The 16,661-nt window shown below is 43.0% G+C and overlaps 1 protein-coding gene across 1 annotated transcript in view; it reads right to left on the reverse strand.

Annotated features, from left to right (window-relative positions):
- Nucleotides 1-12,276, reverse strand: part of RAB37 (RAB37, member RAS oncogene family) — a 24,322-nt gene extending 12,046 nt beyond the window's left edge. The window contains exons 1-3 of the mRNA XM_063293233.1: nucleotides 12,092-12,276; nucleotides 5,597-5,707; nucleotides 556-597 (exon numbers count right to left, since the gene is read on the reverse strand). Of these exons, the coding sequence (XP_063149303.1) occupies nucleotides 556-597; nucleotides 5,597-5,707; nucleotides 12,092-12,211 (273 nt within the window). The 5' untranslated portion in view covers nucleotides 12,212-12,276. The remainder of the gene's footprint in view (nucleotides 1-555; nucleotides 598-5,596; nucleotides 5,708-12,091) is intronic.
- Between the last annotated feature and the right edge of the window lie 4,385 nt (nucleotides 12,277-16,661).

Here is a 16,661-nt window from a genome sequence, read left to right on the forward strand (position 1 = left end):
AATAGGTTGGTTGTCTGATAAAAGATAAGAAACATAAACATCAGCTGAATGTTGAAGAAGAGACTATAAAAGAGGTAAAACGAAATAATTACATCTTATCTCTATAAAAGCACAATACTGTATAGGAGAATTTTCACACAATTTGAGTATATCTATCAGCAGATAGCAAACTATTCTTCCAAAAAAAGGTGCCTGAGCAAGTGCCTACTAACTAACTTCAAGGGTTCTTGGACGACACTGATTTCTTATATCCATTTTAACTAGGATTCAGGGCTGATTTTGGCACATAGGATTAGAATGGAGCCAACAGAGGTCAATACAGAGAATATTTTGTTGGGTGGCAGGATTTCTTTGGAAGTAACCCACATCTGTGGCTTTAGCTTCCACATGCCAAGCAGAAATGTAATAGCTGAAGCCTTGATGTGGAGAAAACTGGCTTGAAACACAGTGACTAAATATATAGGAGACCCTTTCAGAATAGAAAAAAATGGAGCAAGGGTGCCTGCTTAGGGGACTTCACAGGATATGAAACTTCAGTGTATCCATCAGACCTACCTGCAATTTCACTTTTACACCATCCACTGTTACCACCTTGTTCTGTAAGAAAAAAACAATACCCCATATTTATATAAAAAGCAGATTAAGAAGAAGAACTCAATATTCAGCTTTGAGTTCTTTAGATCACCTGTGAGAAAACAAGCAGCTAAGGTCCATTCTCATCATTTTCTCACACTCACAGTTTAAAATTCCATGGAACAATCACTAATAGTTTCATACTTCTGGTAAGAAGGTAACAAGCTTCAGACATATTGTACAGTTGGTGCCCTGAAATTTTAGTTAAGACTGTAAGCAGCATGTCTGAAGAAACACTGTATATTAAGCCATCACTCTTTGCCTGCAGAGGTATCATATTTACTGGGATGGCATGCAAAGCAACCCTGTCAGCTGGAACAATGCTTGTTAAGCTGATTAACTAGCAATTATCGAAACAACTAAAATACCTTAAATTTCTTCCATATATATATATATGTTATGTCCAATTCTGGACTGAAGTAATGATGACTACACTAATAGCAAATAATATCTTATAGATCATTAAGCACTGGGCAGTTTCACTATTCAGTCTTTTCATAATTCACCACTCCACACAGAGAAAACAGTACAACGTTTGGTACTAAGTTTGTGGCAACATAGATGTAAAAGTTTTCATGGATCAGTGGAATATGATCCATACAATTACATTTTTTTAGGCTTTGAAGTGCCACAAGTGGTTTTTACTGCACTAAATTAACATGGTTATTGTTCTGAAGAGAGAGAGACAAAAAAGTCAGTTGGGTAGAGTAGGCAACACTGTCTTTTGCTATGAAGTCCACAATCAAAATACTACGCTATAAAATCCGTGGCAAGGGAGACATACCATCCCCTGTCTCAGTTCTCACTACCATATTCAAGGGATTGTGTTCCTCCAGATCATGCTTGTCAGAGATAATTACAATGTAGAGGCCAAGACTGCACAAGCTATTTAGAAAAAGTGCAGTCCATAGCAGGTAACATACATGGCCCAGGAAGACCAGGAGAATCCTTCAGTTATGGAAGCCACTGAGGGATTTTGGGCCACATTACTCTATCTCAGCCCAATAGAGCTCATAAAATTATTGTTTGGGGAATAAAATGAAGGGAGATCCCCATGTAATCCGTCTTGAGCTCCAAAAGGACCATGGAACACAAATGCTCATCATCATTACCATCATCTTCATTCATCATTCACCCACCCACTGTTATTCTCTCTTCTTTAATTGTTTCACCCTATGAGCTTTGCAAAGTTTTCAAAACAGTTGAAGCAGCTGCATCATTTGCAAGTCTCATGTGGCTGCTTTAAAAGCTTCTCCCGGTTGGCTGTCTCCACATGTACATGGAGCCACTTGGCTTTAGCAATTCAAGGAGAGGTGCTTCGAAATGCATAGGAGCACAAAGGAAGGCTTTGCATACTACATTCTTTAAACTCTGGAGCAACTGTGGAGAAAAAAAAATGGATCAGGGAATTGAAAACGGGCAGGAAAGAAATATAGTAAGCCTCCATCTTCCACCCATCAATTTTCCTTCAAATGCCTCCCTCTCCTGGCATTAGGATTACAAAGCAAGCATGGGGCAAGCAGTTCTGTTCTTAAATAGACAAAATACTCATGGTTATACTATTATACTGTTGCATACATGGTTCTTTGTGAGACTGGCAGTGGTGATATAGTGGTGCAATACAGTGGTGAATTTGGGGGGTCCTAACATCATATTGCCCAGCAGGATGGCAGCACGTAGCCAGTCATGGCTGATTTCAAGAAGCTAAGCCAAGCCTGGTTAATATGTAGCATGGATGACCATTAGGAAGACCCAGGGATGTAGGCTAGACCGTGACGTGGGAAAAACACCCTGGAAGAAGGCAATGGCAAAACACTTCTATACTGTTGCTAAGAAAATTACATGGATGCATCCATGAAGTCACCAGAAGTCCAGTTCGACTTGAGGGAGACTTTAGCTTTTTAACATGAAGATATGGAGACTGTCATGTTCACCGTTTCAATGTGCTTGGTACATCGTAACGTTTCGCATGTCATTTGCCTGATACGTGTTTGATCTCGGGAGGGAGGAAGATTCCTCTTCGGGGAGTTGTTATCTGTTGGCTGCTGGGTTGGAATGTGTTTGGGTTATCTCATGTGTTCAAGGTTGCTTTCCCAGGATGTGTGGAAAACGGTTACTAGCACCTGGGAGGGGGGTGGTTGCTATGGCCGGTAGGGGGGAGGGATTATGTTTGGAGCCGAGGGTTTTTAGTTTGTATTTGGCACGCTTTTAGTCATTCTCAGCTTTCTCTGTATCTGCCATAATTTCCCTAATAAATCAGATTTCATTTAAGTAACCTCTTGTGAGTCTGAGTGTTTGGGGTAGGCAACCATTACAGAGACACCATACTGCATAGATAATGGTCTGTGGGAATGACCTTGGGAGACGGGAGGAAGAGCCACAGCTTAGATAACTGTCATGCCAAAGGTATCTCAGCCCACAGAAAGAAAAGGGGTGTGGGAAGCATCTCAGAAGGGACCCTTCCTAGTTTTCTGGAAAGTAAAAGTAAAGGATGGGAGACAAGCTTTCGGACTTCCAAGATTCTATTACTGTAACCTGACAATAAAGGTAGTGTTACTATTCATGGTTTGTGCTTCTGTCTGGACTTACCTCGAAGGGCTGACACATATCCCACTATAATGCACATGGAATATATCTACCTAATATAATTTGCTGAAGAAAAATAATGTGTTCTATATGAATTTAGTATGTTATGGAGAAGTTTCATTTGGTTCAGCACAACCAGAACCAAAACATTATTTTGGAGCACGAAGAAGGATAGGTTAGAGGTACCTCCTCAAATTATTGCTTTGCTTTGGAATGCCCAATATTACAAATTATTATAATATTTTTCTTAAACTTATTAACAGTCTCCTGCAGCATTTTACTCTTCCCCAATAGTCTCCTCCAGATGAACTGGGGCTACTGTTGGCCATGTAGACTGGGAATTCTGGAGTTACCCATCTGGAGGAAACCAGCTTAGGGAAGGTAGCCTAGACTATCCACACAGCTAATCTCTTGACCAAATATGTTGTTATTACTAGTCCCAGACAACTGAGCATGAGAAAGGTAGTACGTACTACATTACCTAGATGTAACATATAATTCAACACCCACATTTTTCCTCTTTAATTCATCCAACAAAATATTTTACATATCTACATACAGTTCATATCTTACGTTCTAATGCGAGTCTATCATGTTCCTATAAATTTGAGATAATTTTTAATTGAGTACGTTTATCACTTACATAACAAACAAAAAATTATACTATTCCTTGGAAAAAGATATCCATGTTATGCATATAGTATATTTCAGAGATCTTTTTAAACACACCAATTAACCAGGCTGTCTGTTACCATTTTGAACAGAGAGCTTGACCAAAGAATTCCAGTGTTGAGCAAGAATTGGTTAGCTGCCAAGAACAAGAACTGAATCAATGCTTGCTTCATATTTTTTTTTTAATTCTAACCATCAAATATATGTAACAAATTAAATTAGTAGTGTTTTCAATCCTTCGTTTAGTCATAAAGTTTATTTAATCAAAAACATCCTTCCAGAATTTAAATGCTTCATCATACACTTACTAGAGATGAAGACATCCTACAGGATTAGCCTGCTGGAAGTGCTGACCTTAAACAAAAAGGAATTCTCTGGAGGATAGTTACATGATGGACAAGGGCTTATTAATAGATTCTGTTCAATTACACAAGTTTTTAAAAGTTCTGGAAACAGAGATGTCCTGAAAATTTGAACAGCTGAGCCCCTGACAGTATAGGAACAGTTTTTCAGTAAAAGGTTACAAATGAATGGATTCTCAAAAGTGAGGGCATGTTGGTGCAGGAAGGCATCAAAAGAATACAATTTTGGATTTTTAAAAACCCAACAAGAACAATTGGCTAGAACTATCCTGCAACAGTTATGCTCCAGTAGTATTAACTATCCATTAGTTAACTCAGTATTAGGGGGAGCTTCTGAAGAATAGCTTACATGCTTATAAATTAAAGTCATGACCATTCCGTCTTAACAGCTAACAGATAAGCAGCATAAAAATTCAATGAATGCAATTTTTATTAGCCATCCACACTTTTACTATCTATGGATCTGAATAAAGATATTGAAAAAGCTATTTAAAATCCTGTGGCATTGAGTTCCAACGATCAGTGCCAACAAAACGTTGTTTTCAATTTACAATTTACAGTTGTAAATGAAATAACATCTCCTGAGCTCTAGAATAAGGCACATGACATCTGACACATGTTATATAAATCACATTATTTATGTGATTATGTTGTTTCCACTCTTCTCTCCCTGGATACCTGGGCATAACACAAGGATTCATGATGGTGGCAGGGCTTTTTAATGGGAACTGGAACCAATCCGATTCCTTGTGTATGCTGCTTGCCCTTGCTGCCACTTGTTCCTGTTCACACATACCTCCAGTCACAAATTCTGACAGGCAAATGCGGTGGAGTGTTAAATGTCTGCAAGCAATTCACACGTCTGATTTGTGGCCTTTATAAACCACAGAGTGCAGACTGGGACTACAGTTTGTGGAAGAGAGAGGATTTCACGGCTTTCCCCAAACTGTCATCCAAGGGAAAATCATCCCATCCTAAAAACGACAGAAGTTCTATGAGAGAAGATGATGGAAATTTCCCCCTGGGACTACCAGCAGCTCCGAGAGTGTGCATGGGTAAATGAAGGAGGAAGAGAGGGATAGATTGCACGAAAGACAATTTGGGTTTTGTTTTGGTGTTTTTTTACTACAGCCACAGCAGAGAGGAAAAGATTGAGGCCCCTGTGTCTCCACGCGCTGGACTCCTGATCCTGCTACTGAAAGAACAAAACCAGGCACGACAAACGTTTGTTTGCATCCATGTACTGCAGCCTGCAGTGTGCTTAGCTTAAAGGTCCACTGCAGGATGCCCAACACACTTCTCTGCTGTGGCAAACTTATCTCCAGCAGCAACAGTGGCCTCACCCGGAAGTCTATCCCGACAGTAGCTATGAAGGTCCCAGAGAGGAAGGCTCCATCTTTGAACTGGACGAGGAAGCAGGTCTTCCCCACACCTGAATCTCCAAGCAGCATCACCTACAAGATGGGGTGCAAAAGCCCATTAATAAGGCTGGTTGGGGGATACTGACATTCATGTGTTTTTGTTCCCGTGCCTCCTTGCTAAAGAAGCGTCTCTCTCTTCTGTTGGCAGTGATCTAATCTAGTAAGCAGATGCAGCAGCCAACAAAGATAAGAACAAACAAATGGCGTATCTAATCTTCCATCTTACTTTAGCCATTCTGACTGGGAGACACTCATTGTCTGCTCTACTACAACGGTCTCATCGTCTCCACACTGGCTGTAATTCGATGTGGAGAACGGGCAGAAAATCAGGAATTTGGTAGCACCTTTTCCGACTAACAAATTTTATTAAAAGGCATAAGCGTTCATGAAAATTCCTGATTTTTTTGCCACCGTAGACCAGTGTTTCTCAAATGTGGCAACTTTAAGATGGGTGGACTTCAACTCCCAGAATTCCCTAGCCAGCACAACTTTGAGGGCTGGACTTCAATTCCCAGAATTCCCCAGTCAGCATGGCTGGCTGGGGAATTCTGGGAGTTGAAGTCCATACATCTTAAAGTTGCTAAGGTTGAGAAACACTGCCACAGAGTAACAAGGCTGTCCCCCATAACAGAAAATTCTTTGAAAGTTGTTAATTAGGTTTATTAGGTCTGAGAAAGCTTTAAAACTGAACCAAAAGTGCTTTGGATCTCCTGTAAGCACAGCTCCTCTGTGCTACTAATCAAAGTGCCCCCAACTTTTTTCAGGGTTGTGTGTGAGCCTGAAAGAAAAGGTGTCACTGCTTTAAGGAGCCAACTTCTTAATGCAACTCATTAACCAGCTGCAAGGTTGTTTTGTTCAGGTTTGCGGAAGAGTGAAGAGGCTGGGCTGCTGAAACGAACCGCAGAGCAGTCCTGCACTTGCATGAAGTCCAAAGCAATACTCGGGGAAATCATCTTCAAAGATTTGCTACCCTTTCTATTTATCACCCTCTTTAGTGTTATGGTAAGCTTACAAGGATGGTGTAGGGCAGACTTCCCCACCTGATGCTCTCCAGAGGTGCCAAAGGCACAGCTGGCTGGGAGTTTAAATTAATGGTAATTTAAATTGAACAAAACTGGAAGCCGCCAAGTTGCAAAAGGCAGTTTTAAAGCATTTTCACGTAGAATATATAGAGTGTACTTTGCTAAGTCTTTCAGGAAGGTTTGGGCTCAGGGAAAACCCTTTCTATCCCCAGCTCTTTCTACTGAAGGAGGTGTTATCTGTCTGTGGTCCTGGCAAACTAAGTTCCAGTACTTTCATCTCTCTCTAGTCCATTTGCTAGATTGCTAATGTTTGGCAAGCCTTCCTTCCTACTGTGTTCCCTCAAGAGATGTTCTCCCATGTAGGTGGGATATCAATCCCACCATCCTGATTCTCTGAGTGAGTCTGGAGTTCATTTGTGGGCTTGCCCCAAACTCCTTTCTCTGGAAGAATGATAGGCTGTAAACTCTTCTTAACTGGTTGCCCTCATTTCCATAAGTACTAAAAGCACCACTTCCCTGTCAATGATTCCTCTCTTCGGCACAGAAGTTAAGTAGTTTAGCTTGTAGCTACTCTAAGGACCAGCTGCTGCTTCCACTGGAAACAAACAGCCCGTTTATATTTATCCTGCATGCCATATGGTCCAACTCCTGCTTTTGCTTAGCCTTTTAGCCAGGCTAGTCTGGACAAATTATGTCTCTGGAAGCTCAGGGGCCAAATGCCTTGTTCAAGGACTTGAGTATCTACCTGAACTGTCAGGGTAGCTGGCTAGGAGGTGGTAAGGTTCAGTCACCTACTCTTTCAGTGGAGAAGCTAGTACGACAGGGCCTACATCTTCTACGTTTCTGAGTTACTGTTCCTCAGTTTTGGAATTATAACACTTCCAATACCTTTCTTAGGATTATTTATTTGTTTGTTTATTTCAATTCAAGGGAACTTCTGCTGAGGAGCCTACAGCAACTTCTTGGCTCCATTTATGGTAGCCCTGCCCTCTGCCCCCTCAGCCCCTCTCCAGCTATCACTGCCAGCAGGGCTGTGTTCACTGAAGACAGCCAAAAGACAGTCCTATCTGTGCTCTTATCTGAGAATGAGCTTCTTCAGCGAAGCTACTTTCACACAAACATGCCCAGGATCAGTAGTTTTATGCCCTGAAACATGTAGGCTGGAGAGGTCACCCAATGCTCTGGGATGCCCTTGGGAGCTGTCAGAAATTCCCAGCTCAGACGGGACTGCACTCTTCACCTTTGCCCTAAGCAAGCCAATAGTCCATTAGCTAATGTTACCTCTGCCTAACCCAAACGGTTTATTAATCCTCCAAGTAGTCCCCAAAGGCACAGTTCAAACCCAGCCCTTTCCTTCACCCGCTGGAGCCAGATTTGTCATTGATCTATGATGTTATATAGACAAAGGGTGGAGAAAGAAGGAACTGTTTGTTGCTCATACACTTGATTAGAATCTGAAGTATATTTCTGACAATCAGTTCCTTCTTTCCCAGGTTTTTGTCTATATCCTCTGAAGTCACCGTGACCATAAACACATACACAGACTCCATGGCTTGACTCTTTCTCTTAGAGCAAAGCCATTGTAACACATGTCAAGTGCCACAAGAAGATCCATAAGCTCTGGGGCTCTCTTCCTTTCTCGCAGCTGCCTCACCTACGCTGCAAGGCGGCAGAGCAAACACACAACCCAGTATCTACTCCTTCTAAGCAAACAGACTTTCCACTTAAAAGTCCTGGTTTCGTTGGCATTTTTGGAGCTATTTACCCCAGGGAAGCAAAGGTAATATCTGAGGCTACTCTGAGTAGTTAAAAAGAACTCACTGTAAGGCATCTTAAAGATTCACAGTGGTGTAAGATTTTGTGGCCTTTTCATTTAATGGGTTCTGTTCCACAAAGCCGGCGGGGTGACCTTGGGCCAGTCCCCCTCTCTCAGCCCAACTCACCTCACAGGGTTGTTGTTGTTGTGGGGAAAACAGGGGGAGGAAGGAGTATTAAGCATGTTCCCTGCCTTGAGTTATTTAGAAAAATAATAAAGGCGGGATAACAAGTCTAAAAAAATGAGGGGGGGAGCACACTATATCTGTTAATAAATTTCTCACCTTTTTGCAATTTATCCCTGTGAGAAATGTGGATTAGCAAGTATTTGTCTGCCTATAAAAAGTGAACCCATCCAGCTCAGAAATAACAGCAATCACTAGGGGATAATCCCTCAACCACCCTGGTAGAACAACAAACGCTGGACTCTTAGCAGCCCAAACTTCAAAAATAGTTCTTTAAAGCAAAAGCAAACAAACCAAGCTTAGAGTCAAGATTCAGGACTAGGGAACATCTCTGGAATAATGGTGTCCCCATCACTTTAGGAAATCTGCTTCCCAGGTCTCCTGAACTGCTCTTCCTCAACTGGATATGGCAGTATTTCCCAGACAGCTGAAACACACTTCTTAAATTTCCAAATGAAAAACACTTCACTTGGCGTTCCTTCCCCAACACAGCGTCTTCCAGAAGCTTTACAACTGCAACTTGCAAAATCCTCAGCCAGCCTTTGGGCACACTGCTTGAGAAAATGGACAGTTGCAACACAACACAAGTGAAAAGCTCCAGCTGCTTTCACTTTAAGAATGGGGAAGGGAAACTATTCTCTCTCTGCATCTTTGTAGGGAGGGAGTGTTGGTTTAATAGAAGGCAGCAAGTCCCAGAACAGGGACTCATGCAGGGAAGAACCATACCGATTTTCCTGCCTGATGCCCTTTCAGTAGGGTTGAACTATGTATCTGAAGTTGTAATCCATGTGGGTTGCAGTCCACCTGACCCAAAAAGTACCATGCAGGAGAAGGCAGTTAGAACAGGCCAGGAATTATTATTGCTGTAATGGAGTGGGCAGGACCTGTGGCCACTTTGCAAAGTTTCTTGGTTTGTTGTTGCTGCTCCTCCTTTGTATTGCTGTCTTTTTGCCTCCTGTTCTTCTCAGGTGTCAGGAAGAGGGAGAATCAGCTGTGGGTCCAGACACCAGTGGACTGGAGAAGAGCAAAGGGGCACCGCTAGCAATTGGCGGCTACAGCAATTGGGAGGGAGCAGGGATCCCTGGTGGAGGCTGGCTGTTATCCTCTCCAAGGATCCCCTCCCCAAGGAACTGGGATTGACTAAATGGACAGTATGAAATTGGGCTTCTGGATTTAAGACTGAAAGGGAGCTGTAGCCAAAACATTTTCTTCCACTTCCAGGCCCAGCAGCCTGATCCCTATCAGTGAAAATGTAGGGCCAACCCATAACCTTGCCTTAGTATGTAATATGAACCTAGCTATTTTGCTTTGTAAAATAGCTATGGCTTAGAATGTCGTATATCTTCAGCCAATTGTGGCTCATACACTAAACTATTATTAAATCAACCATGGTTTAGGGTGATAGGAGAGCCCAGTCATTAGCAGAGGCAGAAGATGAGTTCTGTCTTCACTGCAAGTAAATATGCTTCTTGCCCCTCAAGACTCTACTTCCACTAGGTGTGGGAGGCAGTGGGTTCACACCTTTTCTCCCCCTGAACTGTAAAATGTGTGCTTAGCCAGGCATTTTCACTGTCTCTCCAAATGAAATGCACTGTAGGCCAGTCCAGCACAGGATTTTCAAGTGCTTGTTCTACGGTGAAGAAAATCAATAATGGCAAAGAAAGACAGTACAGAAATTGTGTGCAGATAATTTGAGTTGTTATTGAGCATGTCCCCAGTGCCTATAGGGCAGTGGTTTTATGTCATGAGACTGGTCAACAATGTTTTAAATTCCCAACAGGATTAATGAAGGAGTCCATCCTTCCTTCATAGAGAAAGGTGCATTATTTCACTTGTTTTCTGTTGTGTTTTGGCTCCTTATGCATATTTCTATTGATTAGACCAGGGTTTCTCAACCTTGGCAACTTTAAGACATGTGGACTTCAACTCCCAGAATTCCTCACCCAGCATATGCTAGCTGGGGAATCCTGGGAGCAGAAGTCCACATGTCTTAAAGTTGCCAAGGTTGAGAAACCCTGGATTAGATCCTGATCTTCTGTCCAACTCTGATGGAAACACGGATATTGGCACTGGAAACTCATCCTGGAGTAATTCCTTGGATGTGGGAAAGCGGAAAGCAATAATTAGGTACATACACAGAACTGCTTTGCTGGCTACAGTGACACTTTTTTTCAGCTCCCTGCTGGTGGCAAGCAGGTTCACCAATTTTGCAGGACCCTGCAGATCCAGCATTACGAAGGCTTATGATGGCATAAAGAAACAGCAGGATACCAAAGAAATAAATAACTTGCAATATAAATAGAATACCCTACAACTGCCTGCCCCCAACAAACAGCAGCAGTGCTCTTCCTGGTTCTGCAGCATGATTGCTGGAGCTCCTGCCTCAGCTGGGGAGGTATGTGCAAGCTCTGAATGTGAGGAAGTGAACTTCGCTGCCTTGCCAGACACCTCCCCCATCCCTGCCTTCACCCTGAGAGATGCGTCTCCTGATTAGCTTCCCGCTTCAGCTGCTTCCTCCCAACGCGGTCTGAATAGCAAGGGCTACAGCTGTTGCTGCAAAGGAGGACAGGGCACCGCTGTTTGTGGGGCATTGGTTTTGCCAAGCGGTCTTGCTAAAGAGGAACAAAACTGTGATCATCCTGACCCCGGCCCTTATCGGTCAGCTGTATTGTCTAGGGAGGCAGTGCCCGACCTGAAGATGAAGCTAATGTGGTTGCAACCAAGAATTATCAGGGCTTAGAAAAGAGCCTATTTTCAGGGCCATCGCGAGTTCTGCACTTTGGGGGGTAGAGCTATAAGCCAGTGAGTGACAGGCAAAATACTCATCAGCTGTGTTGTCCCTACCAGCGCTCTTCCCAAGCTAAAGAAACCAGGACCTGTTGAATTCCTGTTAACTAGGGGTCCGTTAAGGACGCAGGAACCCAACTGGTGCTGGCAGGAATGGCAGCACTAAAATCATAATTCAGCCCTAAACATGAAAGCGAATGCCCTTGGCTTTTTTCCTCACCCCAAGGATTGCAAGTAACCATCGGAAAAAGACTTTCCAGGCGGACCGGAGCCCCAGCATCGTTCTTCCAAATGACTGAGAATCGCCCCTTTTCCTGTTCTTTTCTGTCTTGCCACTCTTAAACCCAAGTTCAGGGGCAAAGGTGAACCTTACGAGATTTTGGGTGGGGAAGCTAACAACGAGGAGGCAAGGAGAGCAAGAATGGAGAGAGGGGTGTTAAGGTTCCCCCACTTCTTCTCCAAGACAATCTGGGGAATGGGGCGAGTTGACGCCTGCGGCCCCCAGATCCGCCTTGCCTGGGCTGCGATGACAACCGCGAAGACCCCCCTCCCCCACGCTCCCTGCCCTCTCTCGCCCCCCCTGGTGCCCAGTCGGGGCAGGCTCACACCTTGCCGGAGAGGTCGTAACTCTTGGCGAGCGACGAAGCTTTCTCCGCAGGCGGAAGAGCGGCGGGGGCTCCATCGCGCGCCAGAGGGGCGCCCCCTCCGCCCGCTCCGTTGCTAGTCATGGTGGCTCCCGCGCAGGCAGCAGGAACTGCCCGGGGAGCTTGGAGAGCTCCGGCCACGCGGCCACTGCCCCTCCTCTCCTGCCCACGCGCGGAACCGCCCCTTTCCCGGCCGCGGCGGCGGGCGGCGGCTCTGGCGCTCAGGAAGGGAGAGGACCGAGCGAGCCTGCAGAGCGGGGCCGAAGGGGGATCCGCGGTTGCGCGAGCGCTTTCGCCTTCCTCGGCGCCTGTGGCTCCAGACGTGTCTTTCCCTCGACACCCGGTGGTGGTTTTCCTTCTTTCTTTCTTTTTTCTTCTTTAGGACACATATTTGCTTGAACACAAATTAAGCGGTTTGGAGGTAGCTGTAGATGAGTGTCAGCCTTACAGCTGGTGTGCAAATCAGGCCTGCCGCTTGGAAGGGATTCTTTGGTTTTGACGAGAACGCATCTGCAGGAGGGCCTGCCTTGAGCTTGCAATGCGCTTCCTCTGCTTCCATGCAACTGCACCTCAGGCCAGCCGTGCAAGCCGCTACTTTCTGCCATGCCTTCAGGAGCATGGTCTCTCTGCTTTAGTCCTGAACGCTGTTCTCTTGATAGGGCAGCAGGAGAATCTGGTTCTTTCCAACTGGGAGCTACCCTGGTACCTACCAGTTCCCCAAACGGAGCCAGTATGGCACAGAGATCTGGCTTTGGAAGAGAGATCAGCCTGAAAGAGGGATCTGCTGAAGGGGGGGGGGGTATGGAGGGGCTGCATGGTGCAGTGGGAGAGGGAGACTCCTTCTTCATGGCACAACCCCAGCAGCCCATCAACTGTTAGATGATCTGTTTCCAAAATGAGTTTAATGCTGTTCTGGATTACAGCTCGGTTTATATCATTTTATGGCTGAACTGCTTCTGTCAAGGGAGCAGGACTCCAGATAGTTTGCATAAATATCGTTGGTTTGATATAGATAGAAAAATAATAATTATATACCAACATGGAAGAAATTAAACAGGGAAATGAAAAAGTGGGCTTCAAAAGAGATCAACATTTTAGGGCGAATTGCAGTGGTGAAAATAAAAAATCCTTGCAAGTTTCAGCTTTCTATTTCAATGCCTCCCAGTCATAGCGAGTAGAAATACGGAAAGGCTCCAATTTTATTTTAGCAGAAGTAAAACAAGAAGGCGTGAGTAATACAGTAAAAGCGCAAGACTGCCTCTGGCACTTTCTGCTACTCAGCCAAGTGGCAGTGCTCTCCAGGAGCAGTATAAGAATGGGACCGTACAGCAACCCCTTGCTGTTTTGCGCTCCCAGGTCTGGTCTTGGGAAAAGTTCCCTTTTTAAGGAATCTCACATATTCTTTGGAGAACTGAAAGCTCACATTTTCAGCAGTGGAATTCACACACACAGAGTCACAGAGTCTTTCTTTGGATTACATCCCATGTGGGCAAAGGTGAAATTTCTAGGAACTTCTAAAATCATAAATCTCCTCCTGAGATGAAATGTGTTGGACAATTCCCACACTAGATGAACTGATGTTTGTGAAACTAGCCGGCATTTTTTTTTTTATTTTTTTATTTTTATTTTATTTTATTTTATTTTCTATCCCACCTTTATTATTATTTTTTAATGAATAAAGTACAAGTCTTCCTAAGTAAGCCAAAAAAGGTATAGTTTTTCTTTAGTTTGATCTCTGGCTTCTACAGCTAAATGAATTCTTTGGTTACATACAGTTTGGAAATAAAATCTGAGAAAGAGTAAATCCAATGCCACAAATATTCTCATATTTCATTGAGTCTCCTCTAATTTGGTACAAAATCCAGTGATTAAGCACAAGGAAAGGGACAAAAAGGTTTGTGTTTATTTTGGAACTGCCAGGAATTTTCTCATTTGCCCAGTGGTAAAAGATTATCTTATTTCAATAATCTCCTTATCTAATTTATTACAAGTGAGGTTCTTTGCCTTGGTATTATAACCTTGCTTATGGAACATACAGAATACAACTGCCCTGGCTCCTGTTGACTTTTTTACCTCCCCTTTTCTGTACTGAAGTACTCCCCAGGGTTTGGCTAGTGAAACCAACTGTTGATCTATGAACAGAATCAGATCTTTCCCCTATGATAAACCAGTGGGGTGTTTGGTGACTGGAAGACATACTTAACATTGGAGGGAAAGCTAAGGGTCACTGTGTGTGCACTGGCCAAGATTTTCAGGGGTTTTCCTGCTTTTGGAGAGAGTTTTTAACAGCTTTGTTTTTTAAGCTCCAGTGAGACTATTTTAGGACTTAACAATATGACATTTGCATTTCCCAAATGAAAATAAAACATGACACTAATGATCCAAGGGAACGTTGGGCACTGCAAAAGGATTTGGGTTCTCCCAGTGGCATGCATGGAAATTGTTTCATAGAATGTTAAGCTGGGATATAGACAATTTAGACAATAGAAACAGACCCTTGAACAGAGCTGCAACAATGGACTCAATGGAATTCTTGCCTGAATCAGCTACCCATTTTGCCTTTCCATGGAACGAATGAATGAAAATACACACACACACACACAGTATATATATACTGAGTGGGTGTGGGTGTGTATCTATGTGTGTGTGTGTATGTATGTATGTGTGTGTGTGTGTATGTATATATATATATATATATAGTAGTAATTTTATTATTAATTAGTAATTTGAGAATAGAAGCAGTCTTTCAAGAAATGTGTCTATTTTAAACAGTATTTTACCATCTCTTAAACAGGTCCACAAATAATGAAGAGGCTTACTGTTGTCTAGAAATAGTCATGGTCCCACAACACACTTAACCTGTTTAAATCTCCTTAATGGTGCTCTGGCAGCATATAATCACACTAACGGACAAAAACCACAATTTGGGGGATACAGAATCTCCACCCACTTTCTCCATGAAGTGTTTAAACTCACATGAGACCTTGCACCAGAAGACTGGTGAAGTTTCGTTATCTCACTAGCCTTTTCCCCATAGGTCAGGAAAGCAGCCATAAGTATGGCTTGGCCATTACAGCCAATCTGTGTTTGAGGCCTTGAAGTGATTTCTCTATGGGAGATCTTTTTTTGTTTGTTTAGTGAATCTTCTCTCCAACTCTTTTTCCTAGAGGATTAAGTAGGAAAAATAGGGCAGTTAACTGGGTTTAGGTGTTCCCAGATCTCAGCTGATTAAATGAAATGTGTTTAATGTTATTCACAACTGGATCTATTTGGAACTAATTTTAACTATCTAGGAGAAGTTGATTTGGGTTAATTTATTCCTTTCTGGTGTACCCACAACTTGCTATCTTCTAACACAGTAAACTGTGCTGTGGAAATTGAAGCCAATTTAGTGGCCTGCTAGGACCAACTGAATTGGAACAGAGCTTATAACACAGCGGAGAAGCTGCACAGAAAAAGAAAATTATCTTAGATAGCTTCAATGAGCATGTCAGAGAAACACAGGTTATGGATCTTAAACACTCAGCCCTCCCAAGCATAAAGAATCACACGCTTAGACAGATTAGGTTAAGTTAAGTAAAAGAATTTCTTACTGACTTTCTTGTTCTTCTGTTACAACCATCTTGGTGGAAAAGATGAAGTTCCTTTGTTCTTTTCTTGCTAAATACTTAGTTTGCCCTAAACTCTCAGCCGTACAGTTGCCAAGAGCTGCCTGGAAGAAAGGGGCAGAATTCTTCATCAAGGCCCGAGCACATGGCCCTGATGAGAAGAGCAGCATCCATGCTGCCTGCTTGATCAGTGGAAGGAGGAGAAAGAGAGAGAGGGAGTGGGAGTGGCAACAAACAGCTTCCTCAGAGTTGCATTGTGGGATGACTCAATTTACATGCTAATTCACATGCTAATGAGGCATGCTGGATTTGCCAGGACTTCCAACAGAAATAAAGTCTATGGCTTAATAAGGACAATTTTTAAAGAAAGGAGTCAAGTTCACTAGGGTAGATTAGTGCAAAGTTATTAACTTTTTGTTTACCTGGAACTCCTATTAAAATGTTATGCATTCTCTTGTTGTCCATTCATAATTCAGAAGTGATGACTCTAAAACAAAACCCTCCCAGGTTTCATATACATATATACATATACGAGGAAGGAGATGATGTTTACAAAAGGGTGTTGTCTAACTGTGGAATTTAATTTCATACATTTAAAACTCACATACTTTGATATGCAATGCAAATGGGTGTTGTTCTAAAACAATAATTATGTGGCAAGACTGGGAGAAGTAGAAGAGAAGACAGCAGATCAGATGAATGGACAGGTTGGAAGAGATTACTGGAATATCTTTGGAAGAACCATGAATTAGTACTTAAAACAGGTTAAGTTAGACCTGACTTGATACCACAGAATGAATTCTATTTCATCCAGTGACACCCTCCTTCCACCCATCCATCAGGATTGCTCTGATCCATCTTCTGAATTTTGCCTGGAAACTCCTTCTGGAATTGTGCCTGGTGCTTTCTTCCCATCTCCCATTCTA

Source organism: Candoia aspera, chromosome 2, assembly GCF_035149785.1.
Source record: "Candoia aspera isolate rCanAsp1 chromosome 2, rCanAsp1.hap2, whole genome shotgun sequence".
NCBI classification, from domain to species: domain Eukaryota; kingdom Metazoa; phylum Chordata; class Lepidosauria; order Squamata; family Boidae; genus Candoia; species Candoia aspera.